At 36.3% G+C, this 20,748-nt stretch overlaps 3 protein-coding genes across 7 annotated transcripts; 1 reads left to right on the forward strand and 2 right to left on the reverse strand.

The window, feature by feature from the left end:
* Window positions 1-408: 408 nt before the first annotated feature.
* Window positions 409-7,013, reverse strand: LOC117603934 (uncharacterized). Of its 2 annotated transcripts, XM_034323543.2 has the most exons (9): window positions 6,576-7,013; window positions 5,540-5,602; window positions 5,185-5,243; window positions 3,979-4,565; window positions 3,573-3,919; window positions 3,364-3,505; window positions 1,212-1,385; window positions 983-1,121; window positions 409-724 (listed from the first exon to the last, which is right to left on the reverse strand). In XM_034323543.2, the coding sequence occupies exons 1-9, from the start codon at window positions 6,657-6,659 to the stop codon at window positions 577-579; spliced, it is 1,743 nt and encodes a 580-aa protein (XP_034179434.2). In that variant the 5' UTR covers window positions 6,660-7,013; the 3' UTR covers window positions 409-576. The 2 variants fall into 2 exon arrangements, with proteins under 2 accessions (XP_034179434.2, XP_034179435.2); XM_034323544.2 differs by lacking the exons at window positions 409-724; window positions 983-1,121; window positions 1,212-1,385 and adding an exon at window positions 2,683-3,318.
* Grx3 (Glutaredoxin 3) lies at window positions 5,522-8,463 on the forward strand. Of its 3 annotated transcripts, none has more exons than XM_034323562.2 (3): window positions 5,522-5,662; window positions 6,505-6,587; window positions 7,703-8,463. In XM_034323562.2, exons 1-3 carry the CDS (start codon window positions 5,639-5,641, stop codon window positions 8,322-8,324), a joined length of 729 nt encoding a protein of 242 aa, XP_034179453.1. In that variant the 5' UTR covers window positions 5,522-5,638; the 3' UTR covers window positions 8,325-8,463. The 3 variants fall into 3 exon arrangements, with proteins under 3 accessions (XP_034179453.1, XP_034179451.1, XP_034179454.1); XM_034323560.2 differs by lacking the exon at window positions 5,522-5,662 and adding an exon at window positions 6,124-6,219 and having other exon boundaries at window positions 7,703-8,324; XM_034323563.2 differs by lacking the exons at window positions 5,522-5,662; window positions 6,505-6,587 and adding an exon at window positions 7,319-7,508.
* Window positions 7,839-14,689, reverse strand: LOC117603932 (RRP12-like protein). 2 transcript variants are annotated; one of them, XM_076690958.1, is made up of 21 exons: window positions 14,584-14,689; window positions 13,855-14,249; window positions 13,598-13,778; window positions 13,405-13,531; window positions 13,139-13,321; window positions 12,907-13,066; window positions 12,658-12,836; window positions 12,352-12,587; window positions 12,106-12,273; window positions 11,928-12,036; window positions 11,690-11,854; window positions 11,485-11,606; window positions 11,308-11,422; window positions 10,372-11,245; window positions 10,141-10,298; window positions 9,816-10,069; window positions 9,581-9,741; window positions 9,331-9,510; window positions 9,134-9,253; window positions 8,912-9,071; window positions 7,839-8,843 (listed from the first exon to the last, which is right to left on the reverse strand). In XM_076690958.1, exons 2-21 carry the CDS (start codon window positions 13,988-13,990, stop codon window positions 8,750-8,752), a joined length of 3,882 nt encoding a protein of 1,293 aa, XP_076547073.1. In that variant the 5' UTR covers window positions 13,991-14,249; window positions 14,584-14,689; the 3' UTR covers window positions 7,839-8,749. The 2 variants fall into 2 exon arrangements, with proteins under 2 accessions (XP_076547073.1, XP_076547072.1); XM_076690957.1 differs by having other exon boundaries at window positions 13,855-14,334; window positions 14,584-14,681.
* Between the last annotated feature and the right edge of the window lie 6,059 nt (window positions 14,690-20,748).

Below are 20,748 nucleotides of genomic sequence, written 5' to 3' on the forward strand. Positions count from 1 at the left end.
ATGTACCGCTGTTTATCAATTCATAATTTTTCAATCCAATGATTATAACAACTGAAATTAAATAAGGCTTGTTCAGAGAACGCCGGTACATATTTTGTACGATTTATTCCGTGACACTTAAAACCATAATCAATCAAACGGTACAAAAATTCTTTGTTAAGAGTAAATTTAAGAAATCATATTTACAAATTGGCAGTATACATCTATCTTTTAATTTCACTTCATCGAATTCTAAACGACTTAAACAAAACGATTATACGTATAAAACAAATAAATCATTTGCTGATATGTGTACAAACTGACTATCATTACAAGAATAAAACATTTATCGTATTCTTAGACTTAATATTAAAATATATATATATATAAATGTTTATATTAAAAATATACAGGTATTTGAGAAAATCCGTCTTCTGATAAATGCATTTGAAATGTACAAGATTAAGTTCGCGTTTACCCACTATTATTCTACCTTCCCGCATTCGTAAAGGCACACCTGTTGAAATCTCTATCGACAGGGTTTGATCGGGCAGTGTTTCCATTCAGCAAGCTGGTTGATGGAGCTTCAAGAAATTTTTATTTACCCGGGGTATCAGTTAATTTCGTGCTGCCCATTTGCACACCCCCGCTGTGGAGCACCAATTCTTCTCTCGAGTAAAACATCACGATCTCTTCGACGCTGGAGAACGATTGTTCGTTCGCTTTCGCCGAGCCCAATGCGTACCTAATCATGAATTAAGCATTGTTTAATCTGCTTGCAGGTCAAGTTCGATTAATATTAAAATGACGTATCTATCACAGCCAACGCGGATCTGCAGCGAGAATATTAGAGTACATGTAATTTATTTATCTCTTATCTCTGGGCTAAATTTTGCAGAATGATTAAATGTCTCTTATGTTGCAGAACATGTACCGTACCCAATAAGAACACATACGGCGAAAGCATATACTCAGCACATCAAGAAATGTTCATTTCTATTACCTATTATCTGGCCTCTTCCTTACTGGAACATTATAAACCTTATCCTTATACCAAAGCACCAAAGCCAGTGGATTATTCACGTTAGTCGTGGACGGTCTCAGTAGGAAATATCCATCTTGTGGGTTACCATAGATACTTTCTAAATAGGACAAATCAGTTATATTTAGTCAAGAGGTAACGAGCCAATGATAAGGCGATCATACATATCATTAATGATTCAAAAACTTACGTTCTTTGATAAGAGACGTCGCCTGTTCTCTGCTCACGTTATGAAACCACGGTTTATCAATGTAGGACTGTCTTTCAGGTGGAGGCGGAAGTGGTCTGGTGGCTCTTTCCGACGACAACGAGGTGTTGCTGTTAGAATGAGGTAGCGTCGCTGATTTCTTCTCTGGCGACCGTTCTGTAACAATTTCAACAGACGTTAAACGAGCTACAACGATCCGTCTACGACTGCGATAAGCTTGATCCCATTCGAAGGTATATTTAGAACAGGATTCGATACAGTTTCATGTCACATCTTACTAACTTGCCAAGTTGAGACGCGCTTGGGTAAGAGTTGCCTGAGTCAAACACTCCGAGAGGCTCGCTTGCCGACGTATAGCAGTGTTTAAGGATATATGTCTTTTCGGATCGCCGATTATCGTAGCCATTTTCGCACGGTCTTCACGCTGGGACAAAATTCAAATCGTTCACGCGTTTATCAAGAGCACGTGCACTAATATATCATCGTCGGATCTGGTGTTGTTCATGTTTACAATGTTAAACAAACTGTATTATCGCAGAGTAGAGATTCTTAGGCGATGCCAGTTACGAGAGCAAATTCGAAACTAGCACTGAAAGGAAATCTTGGCAACTGGTTTAACGCGTTAATTTATGCTAATACTAATGACGTGCAAACGTCAAGGATTACATAGGTGTATTGTTCACGCTACAAATACATATGAGAGATAATGTACGCTGTTGATGTTCATCTTCACTGTACAATATTCATAGATGATACATCTAGCGTTTGTTAAATATAATATACTAAATTAAATTAGATTCTCTACTTGACGACTGCTCCGGTTCAATCCGACCGTCGCGAAATCACTGCACCGACTGGCATTTAACTTGAGATGCAGCCGAGAGCCACTTATAAAACTCGACCATCCGTTGGTCCCTCAGCATGGGGTACCTAAATTCCCCAAGGCTTAAAAATATACCTCGTCACGAGCGTACGTATTTCGGGATTGTTTTAGTCTCGTTTACGTTTCCAATTTAACACATTGACGACCGTATCTGAGGACAACATGTGTGAACACAAAACTGTTCAAATGTTTAAATGCTTAAGCCTCAAAGAGATTGCGGTTGAAATATAGATTCATAATTTACTTTGGATTTTCATGTCACATTATACCATTATCCCACTTCGAATAATATGGGGAGTTGAAATCGCCGATCCATCCACTGGTCGTCAACGCGTTAAGTTGACGATGCTAAATTCCGGTGTTGAAATGCGTGCCTCTCGAAAGTACATTGAATCGCAAAGAATCCGCTTCGTAAGTGATTTTCGTACCTGGCGGCTCAGGTGGCTGGGTGTAACAACATCGGGAAAGGCCTCTCTTGATCCTCACTATCATATCGGACACCTCATCGGCCAATCTAACGCCTAAACCTCCTAGGAGCTGTTTGCTCAGTCTTAGATAAAAGCAGGAACACATTCCATTACACTGTTTCCTCTTCGGTTTTTCCACGATAATACCACGCTTATTTCGTTTCCTCGTATTTCATCGGTTCTCGATGAATTTTTCTTTTTTTATATTTAATCGTCGACCTTAAAACGTCTCTCTCGTTTCTATAGTTGCGCATGTTGCAAAATGTTTTGACGTGAAATTATTTTTTCTGGCACGGTGTTTGTTGCCGTTAACGAATGGAGAAAGAATTGACGAATGGAATGTGGGAAAATGGGCCACGATATCATCGACAAAGAATTTTGTTTGAAACATCAATAAATATAGCCGAGGAACGAGTTGAAACAAAGAGAACGATCGTTCGTTCATGACTGACTGCAATTGCAACGAGCATCAGGTTGTACGAACATCGTGGCCATACCATTTGCCACGCAGATGTTTATGAGAAGCTGCAACCACCGAGAGAAACTTTTTTTATTCTTCAAAAAATTCTATGTTGCCCATACTTTTTGCTGTACTCTGTAACACGTTGCGACTCTTACTAATTTCTTTTTTTTTTCCTTGTACGTATTTTCGTACTAGCGTAGCGGAAACAGTCTTTATCGTATCCTGGGAACCGTTTCCTTAAATGATTACTGCTCTCATTTTGTGGCCATCCGTTATCTTCGCATTTTAAATTAAATAAATAACAGTAAGAAATATACTAACCCTTTGATTTCTCTAAGTTCGTCCGAGTTAAAGTTGGAGAAGGGTTAGCTGATGATTGAGGAGGTTTCGCTGGTAGAGGTGGGGGTGTTTTTATCTCCGTCGTCCTCTGAATAGGACTTAAATTGTAACTACTATCGTCTGGCTAAAAATATCAAGATTTTAATCGTGATTAACAATGATGATCAGACAAATGATATTTATACACTTACTGTTTCTGTAATTGACTCGTAAATTTCATACTGCTCCTCTTCTTCCTCGTAGCTGGTAACGCTGGCCGGTTGATAAACACTTTCTATGGAACTTCGGTTCCCACTGGTCAGCGATTGCTTGCTATCTGCTCTGAATATGTTCTTCTTTTGATTCTGTTCGATAATTTGTTCGTCGAATGCCTCGTATTCGTCCTCGCTTTCTTCCGTTCGCGTTGGCAAATTTGCGACCAGATCGAGATTCCTAAGCATAGCTGGAGGCTTCGTTTGCTCCTTGCTTGATTTTTCTATGATCATTGGTTGATCGCTGTTCTTCTTCGGCTCGGGTGGCGGTGGTACAGCCATTCTCTCTGAAATTTACAATTTAGTTTGAATATTATATATTATATATCAATTTATCTATACTAACTTTGCGTTTGACTAGGAGTATTCGGCTTTGCCATTGAGACATTGTATAAAAATGATTTCTGCGGTTGGGTACGTCCTAAAGGTGAAACCTCCACTTTCCTCGATTGCAAAGACTTGGGTTTCGGTCCTGCCATCGGCTTCTTTGTATTTCGTAGCTTCAGCTGTTCTTTCAGCTGCTCTGCCAATGATTTTTCTGTTTGCAACGAGTGTAATCTCGACGTACTCTTCGATGAAACAGTTTTCGTCTCGTCGCAATTCGCGTACGTGTTTTCATCGCGTGGCATCGAACCGCAATTTGCATAAGTTCCTTCTTCCTCTTGTCTCGATATCTCTTCTGTTCGCGTATCTTGTTGCTCAGGGTTTGCATTGTTTTGCGACAGCTTCTGATTACTTCTAAGTCCTACGTTCGATTGAATGGCTTTCTGAAATTCTTGTAAGGCACTTTCCTCGTTCGTTTCGTCCTCGAAGTCGGTTCCCCAGGAACCGGTGTCGCTCAGGTGATCCTCCGTCACCTGCGATTCGAGTATCTTCTCCTCTACGTATTTCTCTGGTGTTTTTTTCACTTCTTCCACGAACGTCCACAGACTCCTAAAAGAAACGATGGATTTTATTTCTCGCCTATAGAATTTTATTTTTCTTATTGAAAGAATTCATAGCGTTAACGCGATATTGAATGATCGAGCGCGTCCCACGCGGCAGTATTACGTGCCTATGGCACTAACTCGCGAGCATCAAATAACCGAGTCAAGTTTGGCTTGGCCTTCGGAATCGCTAGCTACAATATATTTCGATTTTGCTCGAGCCATTGAACCTTCTCGGTATGCATACTGCGTCTCGCGTCGCTTTCTATAGAGACCGCCGCTCGCCAAATTTCTCGGCGGCCTGAAGCACGATGACGTTTAATTTACGGGGGAAACGCATGAATTATAGTGCATTTCCTTCAATGAAAATTTACATATTGAAAACTGGTACATATTCCAGTTAGATATTTAAATCTAATGTTACTAATAAATCATTCATCTAACGTTTCGTATAATTGTTCCAGATGCGGTGATCATGCTTCGAAGGAGTGTCTCAAGATGCTTCACTGGCGTAGAGAGGAACCGTTAGATTGTGACATGGACTTCGTAACTCTGACTGGTTGGGAATAAATGCCATAAAACGTTGCTGTATGAAATCTAGCGCGCTTTATATTTCCTTTTCTTACCATATCAATGGACGCGTGAGGTCACTCTTCCACAGCGCCAGCTTCCCTTCCGTCAAGTGCTGGAATAATTACAATTAATTAAGAGGAGCATAAAAGAGAGCACGCGCCGGCTGGACCGAAATAACAGCTTTACACGAATTATGAATGGAACACGCTGCATTATCTTCGCATTTTCTTTGTTCAAATGATCAAAAATTTCTTTTTCTTTAATCAATTATTGTTTGTTTTACAAAATATGTGTTTTTACAAGTGATGTTACAAACTTCTACCAGTTATCAACTAGGCAACATTCTTCTTATTGAGACTGTGACTCTGAGTTATTAAGTTCCAAATGAGTTCCAAATGAGTTACTCACCAATAGCTCGTCCCCATCGATCTTTCGTTTTGCGATCGCTTTGCAACATTCTTCCAGACCGTTCTGCAAAAGAAGAGGATACCGGTTCGATAAAACAGGATGCGCAAGAGTGATAACGCGCGGGTATGTTTCCTGCAAATATTGACGCTACTAACAGTAATGAAACACAGCAAAGTGAGAGCTATATATGCTTTCTGTCCTCTTACAAAACTAGATTACAAAAACTGTCCTTCCAGATTTAGCGCTTAAACGACTTTAAATTGTTTAAAAAATAATTCTCTTAATTAAAAGTTCTATCACCATCTTATGGAATGCATTGCGTTGCCGTATTTAATTTTGTAAAATATGCAACTTTGTGCTTTCATAAAATCTTTTTTCGCAGATGTTTTCTCTACCAGTCGGTATATTCAATCGGTACATGTACTTTCATTTTTCTTTCAAACATTTTCACATGAATCTAAAACAGCGTTTGTATTCTAGTCCCACGATTGTATGCTACAGAAAAGAAAGTGTAGCCTGATACGTGAACCTCGTATATTCATTTGAAAGACGATCGTTAAAAATATCCATGTGAACCGCTGTTTGTAAACATGTGACACATGGAATGCTCGACATTTCCGATTTGTCATCGGTTGATAATTAGTTTGCAAACTCTATTAGTCTATTATATCGGCAACCAGGTACCGAGACACCACGTTTCTATCGATCGTTTGTCTGTAGAGCTGTATAAATAATTTCATATACATTAATTGTTATTTATCATTCATCAAACGTATCAACAACATACACGGTTACAGAAATTTTAATAATTCGCCCCCTGTCGAAATATTTGCGTAATGATTTTTTATCGACTAACAGTAAAGTGAACGAACCCTTAATCTAATGTAAATATATAGATATTCGATAGGTCATCTTCAATTGATAATTTAATTCATACTTAATTGGTAATCTTCTTTTTTATTTAGGATTTCGATGCGGAGTTCATTGTACCAGTGTTTGCTGTTGACAGTACGAGGCATTACCGGAGTTTACTCACCTTTCGGAGCAGGTACAACACATCGTCGGTGCTCCAATTGGAAATATCCTCGAGAGCGTCGCTTCGCGACAATTTTTTAAACATTGCACCGTGTGTTCATGCGGCCGTCACTAAAAAAAAAATCCTCGCACGTGTTCACCGCCCGGTCGCATCTGCATCTGCTTTTTGTGGGCGAGGTGTCTTGACAGTCCTCAGTCCTCGCCACTTCGTATTTTCCTCTTTGCCCCTCTGTATTCTGACGTCTGTCGTCGGCCGCCACTCGAATGCCTACATGACAAACCGTCCATCGTCGACCACGATTGGTCACTTTCTTATGGTGCACCTGTTTCATTAGATACGTTCCTGCATCAGCGACGCTCATGGTTCTCTTTCTGCACACTGGTACTTCAAATTATTCTGACTGCAGATTCTTCAATTTTGTTGATTAATTTGTATTCTTATGCTGGAAGTTCTTACAATGAAGAAGCTGTTTGATTTTTATTCATTCTAAGGAACTGTTAATGATGAAATAGTTGGCTCTTTGACTACTTATTCTTCTTTGGTTTGACGATCTCTATTGAGCACCGTTGATTTAAAGACGAGTTTGCATTGTGATATAAATTTTGCATTTCATGTTTTTTGTCGTTTAATTCAAACTTTTCATCTTGAACAAGTATTGATTTTAACTGCAAAAAGATTTCGATAAAGTCTGTCGTTTAAAATATTCTAGGATAGTGTAGAAAATACCGTTGGTTTCTGCGCCGAAGCAGTAGTTCAACAGTCGCGAATCCATGAAGGCAATGTTAGAAGTCGCGTAGGCGCAGTCATTATCGAATGGTATTTGTGTAAAGTTTTTTTCGTTAATAACAAGTGTTTGATAAATATAAGAAAAAAGAGTGATAGAATGACTGTCGTCGATCTCAATTCTCAGCAAGAATACGAGAATCAGATCAAGTGAGTAATCATAAATGTAACAGATTTGATACGTAGGTAATACATAACCTAGTAGATGAAGATTTTTTATTAAACAAGATCGTCTAAGTTCAGAAGTTAGACATTTTTATTGATATGGTGTTATGATAAAATAAGAAGACTTTGATACTGCATTCGTATGATGTCCTTCAACAACGTGTTTGTTTGCTACGCAGGTCGCAAGATCTTTCGGTCGTTCATTTTTATGCACCATGGGCCAGTCAGTGTACACAGATAAACGATGTGATCGAAGAAATGAGCAAATTGGACGAATATAAAGGAGTTAAATTTGCTAAGATCGAAGCTGAAAAAGTACCTGATGTTTCTTTAAAAACAGGCATCACTGCAGTACCAACGGTTGTGTTAGCAAGAAATGATTCTGTAATTGATAGAGTTAATGGAGCCAATCCTTCTGCTATAGCAGCAAAAGTTAAATATTATTTAGTTAATAAAGAGTCTGTTCCAATTGAAGTATGTAAGCCAAAAGAAAATCTTGAAGATAGACTTAAGAAATTAATAAATCAATCACCCTGTATGCTGTTTATGAAAGGAAATCCTGCGAATCCACGTTGTGGATTTTCTAGAACAATAGTCTCCATTTTAGATTCTTGTAAAGCAGATTATCAGTCATTTGATATTTTACAAGACAATGATGTTAGAGAAGGACTTAAAAAATTTAGTAATTGGCCAACATATCCTCAATTATATGTAAATGGAGAACTCATTGGAGGTTTGGATATTGTAAAGGAAATGAGTGAATCTGGAGAATTGGAAAGCATGTTGCCTAAGAAAAGTTAATGTAAAACAAAAGTAAGTTTCTAATTACTTAGTCAGAAGACAGAAGACTATTTTATTATTATTATTATTCTTAAATTATTTTGTATCAATTACAAGGATTTCAATATTTTCTTTGTTAAAATATGTAATAAATTAAACCACTAGGGTAAAAAATATGCTTTTTTATAAACCTTATCTTTCAGTAAAATGATTATACAAAATAATAATAATACAGATATTCTGTACTTTATAACAAATCCTATTTACTTAAATATAGAGCTCTAATAATATATTAGTGTATTAATTGTTAAACATGTGTTCACACTCAAATTGATTATTTTATATATTTACATGTATTTATTTGTAATGAAAAGAGGTGACAACAATCATAAATTGCATGATAATTATTTCATAATTCCTAAATATTAATATCTAACAGACAGTTCCTAATTTTGTTTTTTATTTTTCGCTTTCGTTTGTGCACCTTTTTTTTCACCTTTAATAATGTTATTAAATTTATTTGCATTCTTTTTCTTCTTCCTGAAAACAATATATCAACAGGTTATTATACTAAACATAATTCGAACAAAAATTGTAGACACTATTACCTTTTATTTAGAACTGATCTTGATAAAGGTACATATGCATATGGATCTGGTTTACCCTTCTTCTTAACATCTCCTCCAGCTTTTGGAGCTCTATATTCTATTCCTGGTGATTGTTCAAACTTTCCTCTTTTCAATGGTCGATGAATTCCTGATCCTCCAGCTGTAAATAACAAGATTAAGTGAATAGAATAAAAGGAAACAGGTCAGACTGAGATATATTACCTTTATATTTTGATGTGGCTGAACTTTTTAAACTAATATTATCAGAATTCTCACTGGATTTATGTTTCCTATCGTCTGGATGTAACGTAGTTATACATTGAATATCATCATCCACATCCACTGCAAACATGTATTCGTTAAAATTATTTCAATTAATCATATTTTCTTATACATACGTATATATTATATTTTTTTACCATAATCTTCTTCCGAATCACTATGCAAGAATGAAGCTTTCCTTTTCTTTCTAACTTGTGCTTCATCGTCTTTTTCATTATCTATTGTAATGATAAGACGACCATCTGGTGCCGTCTTGAATCCACGATCCTTTGATCTTGTAACGGATGTATTTGGATTTAAGGCTCTAGGTTGTGTCGCTAAAAAATTATTTTATAAAATTAATTATTCTTATATTTGGATAATTAAATTTGGAAACTATATACTTACTTGATATATTACGAGCAGCTGCTGGATCAATGAGATCAACAATTTCCTCATTTTCTTGAATCCAAGCTTCTTTTCGTGATGTCCTTTTCTTATTTTTCCTTGGTTCTTCATTTTCTGTACCTTCGAATTCGTCCTCGCTATCTGCTAATATTTCCTCGATACTAAATTTTAATAAAAATAACAATTATTTTATGATTTTATTAACAATCTTATTTATAAACAAATTTAAAGTTACCTCTTGGGCCTTCTCTTAGCGTTGAATTCGTCATCTTCCTTTTCGTCTTCCTGCAATTTTTTCGCTTGTTTGTTCTTCTTCTTCGCTTCTTCTATTTTGTTTATATTTTTCAGTCTCTTTTGTAACATTGTATTAGATATCATACTAGAGAGTGTTTCTATTCCATATTTTCTTAACAATTTGACTAAGATTATGCGAACTGTTTGTCTAAAATGTCTATGACAGTCATCGTTCATTCCACATAAAGCCTCCATCTGTAATTTGATTTATTGATTCAATAAAAGATTTATTAACGACACAGTTATTGAATAACTGTTCTACTTACTAATCTAGGTAAAGATGAAGCAACAACAGGAGATGGCATCACAGTAATATAAACTTTAATGTAGGATAATGCGGCTTCCGCTACTTCTCTCGTAGGACTTGCTATAAGTCTGCATGCATGTTCCAAAATTTCTTTAATTGTATCCATACCAAGTGAACCTATTTAAATATTCGTTAAAATATTTATCACATATTCAATTTCAATTATTTCGATGTTGAAAACAATACTTACCATTGAAATGATAAGTAACAGATGCAAGTGCTAACATGGATGCAGCACAATATTTAAATACACCCCCTAAACCAACTATTAACATATTGATATAATTTCTAAGATGGTTCTGATTTTTTAAGAATTTTTCAGTGATAGTATTCAACAGCTGGTAAGCAGATGTGCGACACTTTGTATTTATATCTTTTAAATACACTACTGCTTCAGGAACAACAGCTTCCAAGAATTTACTCCCCTCGAGTTGTGGATGAATTTTAACTAAATGTGTTAAACACCTTAATCGAGCTCCTCTACTTGGTTTTCCAACTTGAGTTACAGAAGATATTAATAGATTCTGTATTTCACGTCTATGCTGTAGTACAAACGTTTTACATGTCTCCTTTTCACTATCACATATTTCTTCCAAAAATCTGTATGCTTTCTTTTGCTCTTTTGTGTTATTACTCTCTTTAATATTTTGTGTACAAATATCATATAGCGTTTTTAATCTGTCAGTGTCTGTATATTCAACTAATAATCTTATTATATCGTGTACACTTTCTTTGAAAAAGTTATCGGCATTAGGTTCATCTAACCTAGATAATGCACGATCAAATAATTCATGTATCAGTTCATTGTTTGTAATGGTAAGATACACCTTTATTGTATCGAATGCAGCAAGACGTTGTCCTTCTTCGTCAGTTCCGTTTGGTCTATTAGTATATAAATTCAAAAACAGTGGTAAATAGTTCTTTGCATATTTAGACAATTCAGCTATATCTTCTTGTTTATTATCTCCAACTGCTTTCGTTATTAATTTTCGTAAAGCAGACATTATCGATAACCTTAAACCTTTTTGTTCACTAAACGTCTTACCGAATAGCTTAGCAATATACTAAAATAGATTTATTTTGTAAATATTAAAGTACATACTTTGTATATATCTATTATACATACCTTAAAATTATCTTTTACATCAACAGCATTGTGGCATATACTTGGTAAAACAGCCCATATTTGTGAAATAATAAGTTCATAAGTCTTTCCACCTATAGGTTCAGCCGCTTTTTTCCTGAAATTAATAATTCAAAACTAAAATATTTGTCTGTAATTAATATAGCTAAAAATACTTACTGGCATACATCACTTAAAGGTAATAATGTTTCTATAAAGAAATTAAGTGATCCTGTTGTTATACAGTCCTTTAATAATGGTAATAACCAAGTTCGTTTTAGATTAATTGCATCATTCTTTTCCTGCAAAATAAAAATTATCGTATTGTTATTGTCAATGTAGAATTATAATTTTTAGCTGTTTCTAATTATGCAAAATAACTTACATTCATTGGAATTGTATTTAATACCGTTTGTGCACCCATAGCTTTTATTGCAGCGCCAATAGCGTATTCTGCATCATTTTTTGAAGAGAAATTGTAAGAATCACGTAAATTTGCTAACGATTTTAATAAATCTATAAATTTTAAACTTCCAGATTTTCCGGCTATCTGCAATAAAAGAAACAATTTGACTACTTGAAAGAATTCAACAGAGAAATAAATGATTGAAATTAAATGTTACCTGAAAAAGTAAAGCTATTAAATGAAGAATATGATACCATGCTTCCAAATATTGATAACTTAATGCTGTGTGCATCATGAAAGCTATTTGATTAATTGTATTGCTATACCTAAAGTTAAAAAGAAGATTATAAAATACAGGTAATACATTGAAAAATAATATTTAAATTTATATTTACTTTATCATTTGTTCATCATTTTCACACATTTTACCAACACAGTCCTGCAATAATATTTTCATTGTATGCGATGTACCAGAGATGATTTCTGATCGGTCCGAGAGCCATAATTCCATACACTTCTCGAACAATTTTGGTAAAATAGCAGCGCACAAGTTCACCGAGTTTCTATAAATAAATTAAAACTATCAATGATTACCACTCGTGTACGAAAATATAAAAATTAAATATACAATATGCACTTACTGTGCTAGATTTAAATGTGCTTCTTGCATGACTGCTAACCATGCAAGCGTCGGCTGCGTATCAGTTGTCGGAGGTTGAAAATCATAAAGAGCAGTAATGATCTGTCCATTTCTTTGCACTGGTAAAATAGTTTCCAAAGGTCGAGAGACAAATAAACCATGGAAAGTTTGTAAGCAACATGACGTTACCAAAACATTTTTCAATGTCATGAGATTTAACAATGATTCACAAATAGTCTAAATGAACAGAACAATGATTCTATTTTATACTGTAAATAACAGATGTAACCATGTTTGTAACATTTACCTTCACATGAGCTCTTGGGAACTGGTGAAGTATATCTTTCAATAATGTAAGAATATGAAGAATATTTGTAATTCCACCAGATTCAGAAACAAGTTCTAATTGTCCAATACAACGTTTTCCAATTTGAGGAGCAGCTGGATGATACTGTGGTGGATTACTACTTTTCATAACATCACTTCCTACAAATCATTAAAGACATCCCATAATAGAAACATTACTAAATTCTTATATACTTTTTTCATAATGTACCTTTTAATATGACACATATATCATGTTGTGCTTGTTTTCGTACTTTTGGTTTACTGTGTGTAATAAATGATAAAAGAGCATCCAGTACTTGTATTGTAGATGAATTGGACCATGTTGCTAATTCTTGAGCTCGAAGTAACAAAGACAAACAATGAATACACTGAAATAAATTAAACCTATAAGTTGTATATTCTATTCATTGAAAACTAAGCTACTTAAGTTATGAACCTACATGCCGAAGTATTAAGAAATCTTCTGATGCAGCATGTTCAGTAAGAATATTGAGAAAAATTTTACTTGCAGCTCCAAACTGCACATTCAAAACATTCTTAGGTACAGTTTTTAAAACCATTCCCAACAATGAAAGTGTAGCTGCAATTGATGTATCAGATTCAATTGCCTCTAATGTGCTCATCTATAAACAAACATCAGTATTTAAAGTCATTAATAATCTGCTATTTTTTTTGATGGAATAAAGTTAAAACATTTGAAATATACCAATGCAGCAAAATATTCTGTGGAAGACTCAGTTCCACCATTTTGTTTTATAATTTCCGTAACTGCTGACAATACAGCTAACATTTCTTTGTGTAGTAATGAATTTGATTGAAAATGATTTAGAAACCTAAAAGAAATTGTTATTTAATTAATATCCTTCCATTCTTCTTTAAAATTTACTTCAGATACTTACATATTAAATGATATATTTGAACAGTTGCTATAATTAGTAGCAAATGTGTCAAATGTATTGATAGTATTCTCTGTATAAGTTTCTGATTGATTATCATCAAGATCAAGTTTTTCTAACTGAGGTTGAATACCTTGGATAGCATCGTGTTTTTGTAAAGCCTCCTTTGTTATACCTGGCTTCCCTACAATCAAAAGGAAATGTTAAAATGCTGGAATATTTATAAGAAATTATCACGTATGAAATTGAGAAAATGATACCTGATGTATCCTTTAAATACATCCATGCTGCTTGTTCTCGATGTTTTTTCGTTACTGGATTAGAACTGGAACTCTGACCCTTTGGCCAGCGTTTAGCATTTTTTCTACTATCTAAGCGTGGTCCTAATTTACCCATTTTGTGTTCTCTGGGCTACTGTTAGGGTACTCAAATTTATGTATTGATTCTCACCGGTAATATCTTTTTTATGACTTTTATATCAAATAATGATTACAGCAGGTTAGATTCATTTTACACGTGCATGGCAAAAGAATTAAGACTGAATCGGTAATGTTAATACAGTTGTAGTATAATTGACTTTCAAAAGATGGCAGTAAAAAGTAAAGTTACCAATAATGTAAGGTTCCTACATAGCCGGACTCATTTCTAACACCATCTACCATACAAATAATTTCATGTCATATGAAATGGTATTCTTTGATTTGTGACATAAATGATATAAATCTAGTTTCTCCTCATTTCTAAACAGAATGTAAAAAAATTTGAGGGACGTGTTCAGGAGGTTCTAAAGAATATTAGTCTGGTCCTTATATTATCCAAATCGTCAAAAACTTATAAAATATTGAAATTGCTGTTTGTCAACGGTCAAGAAAATGGCGGATCGGAATCACATACATTGATTTATTCGTAATATAAACATTTCTGTGAATCGTATGTCCAAATAGGGATCAGACTGATATTCTTTGGGTCGGATAGAATAAAACGAGCACCCAAGGGATGATGTACAAGTCTCCAGGTAGAAGTAATTTGAAAACTACGATTTCTTTGATTGTTCACTCGCGAAAGACGTCAACAAGGTAAAACAGACCAGAAATTTTGTTTCTCGTTCATTCTGTAGGGCGCAGTTCGTTCGTTTGATTAATAAACAATTGTAAAATTAAAAATAATAAAATAATTTTTAATAGAATAATTAAACAAAATTTTGCAATATACCCACGCGGAAATGCAAAGAAATAAACAATTTAAATAGATATAACAATAATTTGATTAATAAACAATTGTAAAATATAAAATAATAATTAAACAAATATTAACAAATATCAGATAGAAATAGTTAAATCTGCGGAACCGGTGAAGCGGAACGTCGTTTGATTGCGCGCGCCGCGCGCCGGTACAAGCGCGACCTCGCGAGAGGTCAAATCTAATCAGTCTTATCGCGACCGCCGAAGGATACGGATGGAGCTGCCAAACATATACCGGTACGGGTTGACACTATGGATATTCGTGCATGGATTTATCAGTGTGTTACCACAAGTGTTTTTATGTGTGCCTATGGTGTTTCCTATAGTGTTTCCCATGTGTTTTGGAATATTTATACGGATATATTAGTGCGACTTATGGTGTGGTCACCCATGTGTTCTGACATTTTTATACAAGTGCATTAATGTGCTGTGTGGTGTGGTACCCCATGTACCTGCATGTGCTTTATTGTGTTTTATGGTGTGGTTTCCTTCGTGCTTTGGCATATATTTACGGATTTATTAGTGGATTTTATGGAGTGGTACCCTATGTGTTTGGGCATATTTATACGGATTTATTAGCGGGTTTTATGGAGTAGTAGCCTTTGTGTTTTGGTATATTTATACGGATTTATTAGTAGGTTTTATGGATTGGTACCTTATGTGTTTCACTATAATTTTGCAAATATTTTATAGTGTTCTATGGTTTTGATCTTCGAGTGTTTTGGGATGTATTTGCATGTGTTTTATGGTGTAGTTATTCCCATATAGTTTTGCATGCATATTTTTAAATTATCCTATGTATTAGCATATTAACTACAACAAATTGAGAGAAAACATATATCGTTCAAGAATCGTGATTTTTATGCTTTCAGATGAGTGCTTTGGCCAGTGGGGATACCGTTTCTTTGACGCGCCAACAGACGAGCTAATAAGATGCGTGGCGAGTGCAGTGGTGCAAGTCAACGATTGGTGAGTCGCATGCTTTAAAGTTCCTCCGGTTCCCATCATGTCGTAGGACGAATGGTCCGTAGCGACACGGGAATTGGTTGTAATTTTTATTTTTTGAGCGAGCATAGTGACCCACGAATATCACTGTATCATTTTATACAATGATAATCGTGCAAATTGCTTTTTTGTGTATTTTATGCCTTAGCTCAGGATAGGGGTTTCTTGTACATATTTACATATATAGATTTCGAGTTTAAAAATGTAGAGAAGTCGGATGACCCTCCGACTTCACAATACACTTTCTTTTTTATATGTACAAGAATTTATTTCGCGATGAGCGGATTTCAATATCAAAGTAATAAGCATGAATACTATTAATTATTATAACTACTTACTTTGATAACGAAATCGCTCTTGAAATTGAAACGTTTTTCCGATTTTACTTGTGAAATTGGCATCAGTTTAGTATATGGGCTGGCCCCCAGGGGGGGTCGGTATTTGCTCTTCAAGCATTGTATAAAATTCCCCTTTCGTATTTGAAATTCATTCTGTCACGTTCACAATTCTCGACCCTAAACACTCATCATTCACACTTCAGCCTCACGAACTCTATCACATAATCATTTATCCACCTGCATACTCTTGTGTAGTGAAATATTACCCCATTAGGATTTTCAAGTTAAAGTAGTGTTGCGAAAAATTTTAAACAAGAGAGTAAATATTACCCCGTTAGAATTTTCAAGTTTAAGTAGTGTTGCGAAAAATTTTCAACGCGAGGGTAAATATTACCCTGTTAGAATTTTCAAGTTTAAGTAGTGTTGCGAAAAATTTCCGGCGCGAGAGTAAATATGACTATACACTGACTAGTATTCGGTGGGAATCCTTTTGGTTTTTATTTGATAAAATTAGTTACAAGGATTCCGCGGCATAAGACCGTGAACACCACCTCATGGGAGATAAAACCATGCATTACTAGGCCTTTTCAGGCACAGCCATAGAGTACGGAACATTTAAGTATGTTGCATCCCATACGCTAAGCTGTCTTAAAGTCCTTTTGCCTATACTATGGGCGTCCACCACTCGAACACGTTGGATGCAACGTGTTCGATGGGTGGGTAGCGCTCTTAGCGAAGGGGTGCACCCTGCCTGGGCCTAGAGCCTTAAACAGGCGGGGTGGGTGGTATGTAGCGTCGGGCGCAAGTCCAGGGGGCCTAAGAACCTCCGTTGCCAGCTGATATTAACAGTGGACGAATGTTCGAGTCATATTTTCTCAGTTTTGCTTTTCAGTATTTGCTCTTCAAGCATAATTTAAAGCTCCCCTTTAGTCATGTTGCTAGATCAGGATTTTCTATTTTAATTAGTGTTGCGAAAAATTCCAGCGCGAGAGTAACTATGACAATGCACTTACTAGTATTCGGTGGGAATCCTTTTGGTTTTGAAACTCAATGTTTTATTTAGTTAATCAAAGTAGTTACAAGGATACCGCGGCATAAGACCGTGAACACCATCTCTGGGAGATATACCCATGCATTACTAGGCCTTTCAAGGCGCAGTTTAGAATGTGGCGCACATCCATATGTTCCATTTGATAAACTGCAGTCCTTTTGCCTATACTATGGGCGTCCGTCAATCTGACACGTTGGATGCAACGTGTTGGACGGGCGGGTAGCGCTCTTAGCGAAGGGGTGCACCCTGTTCTAGGCGGGGTGGGTGGTATGTAGCGTCGGGCGTAAGTCCAGGGGGCCCGAAAACCTCCGTTGCCAGCTGATATTAGAAGTGCACCATTTTTGTGTCATAGTTGCTCTATTTTGCTTTTCAGTATTTGCTCTTCAAGCATTGTAGAAAGCTCTTCTTTCGTACTTCAAATTCATTCTGTCACGTTCACGGTTCTCGACCCTAAACACTCATCATTCACACTTCAGCCTCACGAACTCTATCACATAATCATTTATCCTCCCGCATACTCTTGTGTAGTGAAATATTACCCCATTAGGATTTTCAAGTTAAAGTAGTGTTGCGAAAAATTTTCAACGCGAGAATAAATATTACCCCGTTAGGATTTTCATGTTTAAGTAGTGTTGCGAAAAATTTTAAACACGAGAGTAAATATTACCCCGTTAGAATTTTCAAGTTTAAGTAGTGTTGCGAAAAATTTTCAACGCGAGGGTAAATATTACCCCGTTAGAATTTTCAAGTTTAAGTAGTGTTGCGAAAAATTTCCGGCGCGAGAGTAAATATGACTATACACTGACTAGTATTCGGTGGGAATCCTTTTGGTTTTTATTTGATAAAATTAGTTACAAGGATTCCGCGGCATAAGACCGTGAACACCACCTCATGGGAGATAAAACCATGCATTACTAGGCCTTTTCAGGCACAGCCATAGAGTACGGAACATTTAAGTATGTTGCATCCCATACGCTAAGCTGTCTTAAAGTCCTTTTGCCTATACTATGGGCGTCCACCACTCGAACACGTTGGATGCAACGTGTTCGATGGGTGGGTAGCGCTCTTAGCGAAGGGGTGCACCCTGCCTGGGCCTAGAGCCTTAAACAGGCGGGGTGGGTGGTATGTAGCGTCGGGCGCAAGTCCAGGGGGCCTAAGAACCTCCGTTGCCAGCTGATATTAACAGTGGACGAATGTTCGAGTCATATTTTCTCAGTTTTGCTTTTCAGTATTTGCTCTTCAAGCATAATTTAAAGCTCCCCTTTAGTCATGTTGCTAGATCAGGATTTTCTATTTTAATTAGTGTTGCGAAAAATTTCCAGCGCGAGAGTAACAATGACGATGCACTTACTAGTATTCGGTGGGAATCCTTTTGGTTTTGAAACTCAATGTTTTATTTAGTTAATCAAAGTAGTTACAAGGATTCCGCGGCATAAGACCGTGAACACCATCTCATGGGAGATAAAACCATGCATTACTAGGCTTTTCAAGGCGCAGTTTAGAATGTGGCGCACATCCATATGTTCCATTTGATAAACTGCAGTCCTTTTGCCTATACTATGGGCGTCCGTCAATCTGACACGTTGGATGCAACGTGTTGGACGGGCGGGTAGCGCTCTTAGCGAAGGGGTGCATCCTTTCCTAGGCGGGGTGGGTGGTATGTAGCGTCGGGCGTAAGTCCAGGGGGCCCGAAAACCTCCGTTGCCAGCTGATATTAGAAGTGCACCGTTTTTGCGTCATAGTTGCTCTATTTTGTTTTTCAGTATTTGCTCTTCAAGCATTGTAGAAAGCTCTTTGTTCGTACTTCAAATTCATTCTGTCACGTTCACGGTTCTCGACCCTAAACACTCATCATTCACACTCATCATTCATCAGTATAGTGAAATATTAGCCCGTTAGATGTTTATGTACTAGTCATGTTTTTAGATCAGGATTTTCTATTTTAATTAGTGTTGCGAAAAATTTCCAACGCGAGAGTAAATATGACAATGCACTGACTAGTATTTGGTGGGAATCCTTTTGGTTTTTAAACTCAATCCAATATTTTATTTATTTAATCAAATTAGTTACAAGGATTCCGCGGCATAAGACCGTGAACACCGTCTCATGGGAGATAAACCCATGCATTACTAGGCCTTTGCAGGCGCAGCTTTAGGATACGGAACATATGAAAATATGTTACCATATTCTAAACTGTAGTCCTTTTGTCTATACTATGGGCGTCCGTCAATCTGACACCGTTGGATGCAACGTGTTGGACGGGCGGGTAGCGCTCTTAGCGAAGGGGTGCATCCTGTCCTGGCGTTACGACGTCCAGGCGGGGTGGGTGGTATGTAGCGTCTGGCGTAAGTCTAGGGGGCGTGAGACCCTTCGGTGCCAGCTGATATTAGCAGTGCACCATGTTTGTGTCATAGTTGCTCAATTTTGCTTTTCTGTATTTGCTCTTCAACCTTTATATTTGCAAAGTCGAGTCACTTTTATTAAAAATAAAACCCCCTTGTTGGGCCAGCCCATATACTAAATCGGAGCCGTGAAATTTCGCCGATATTCTTACTTTTAATAAAGTGAGAATATCATCTTTAGTTTTTGCTAATCATACGTTTTAGCTTAGGCATTTCAGCACACATGAAGAAAACTGGTAGGTGAAAATACCTTTGGCCTTGTTCATTTTTATGCCCAAAGCTCATTCGGGTACTTAGATGTACTCGCGTGGGTGGAGGGCGGTGGACAAGGTTTAGTTTTAAGTGTACATTTTGGCGACTGACAAAAGTAGTAAACCAATAGTGAACCACGATAGAAGTTCCACATGTGTGTGTGTGGTTAGGATGTGGGATTTGTATCGTTTATTAAGAATCTTAACTTACTATAACATTACAAAATACTTAACAAGAATAAATTGAAAAATTTTTACATTAGATAATTCAATAGAATACGAAAATGAAATGTATTACTTTAGCATAATGTTCACTATTATTTGTCAGTCGATTTCAGCAAAAAGGTATGTGATTTTATTAGAGTGTGAAAGTTGAATTGAACTCGGGTGTCGGAGGCGTCCCGGGACGTTCTCTCTAGGTGTAGGCATTTTTGCACCCGGGTGGTTGTATGAGAACCGTGGAGTGAATTTTTGTGAGAATGATTCTTGCCCTTTTTTAAATATAGCGATAGGCAGGCAGGTAGTTTACTTCTGGTGTGATTGAGTTTAGTTTATAAGTAGGCAGGGCCAGAGCAAGCTTTCATGTTTCTCTTCGTATTCTCCTCTAATACGTGAGAAGCTTGTATCTGGGGTTGGAAATTAAAAAATCGAGAGGAAAAATGAAAATGCAAATTAATTAGTTGATTAATTAATTAATTTAGCATTCTCTCTTGATTTTTTCAAGGCCAAGCCTTATTAGTTTGTAAGTCGTAGTCGTGGTACTAGACCCGATTACAAAAATGAAGTATTAAAGTGAAAGTGCAGTGAAGTGAAGTGAAGTGAAGTGAAATTAAAAAGTGTTTTGTGCTTGGACATTTGCAAAAATT

The sequence above is a fragment of the Osmia lignaria genome, chromosome 11, assembly GCF_051020975.1.
Source record: "Osmia lignaria lignaria isolate PbOS001 chromosome 11, iyOsmLign1, whole genome shotgun sequence".
Lineage (NCBI taxonomy): Eukaryota > Metazoa > Arthropoda > Insecta > Hymenoptera > Megachilidae > Osmia > Osmia lignaria.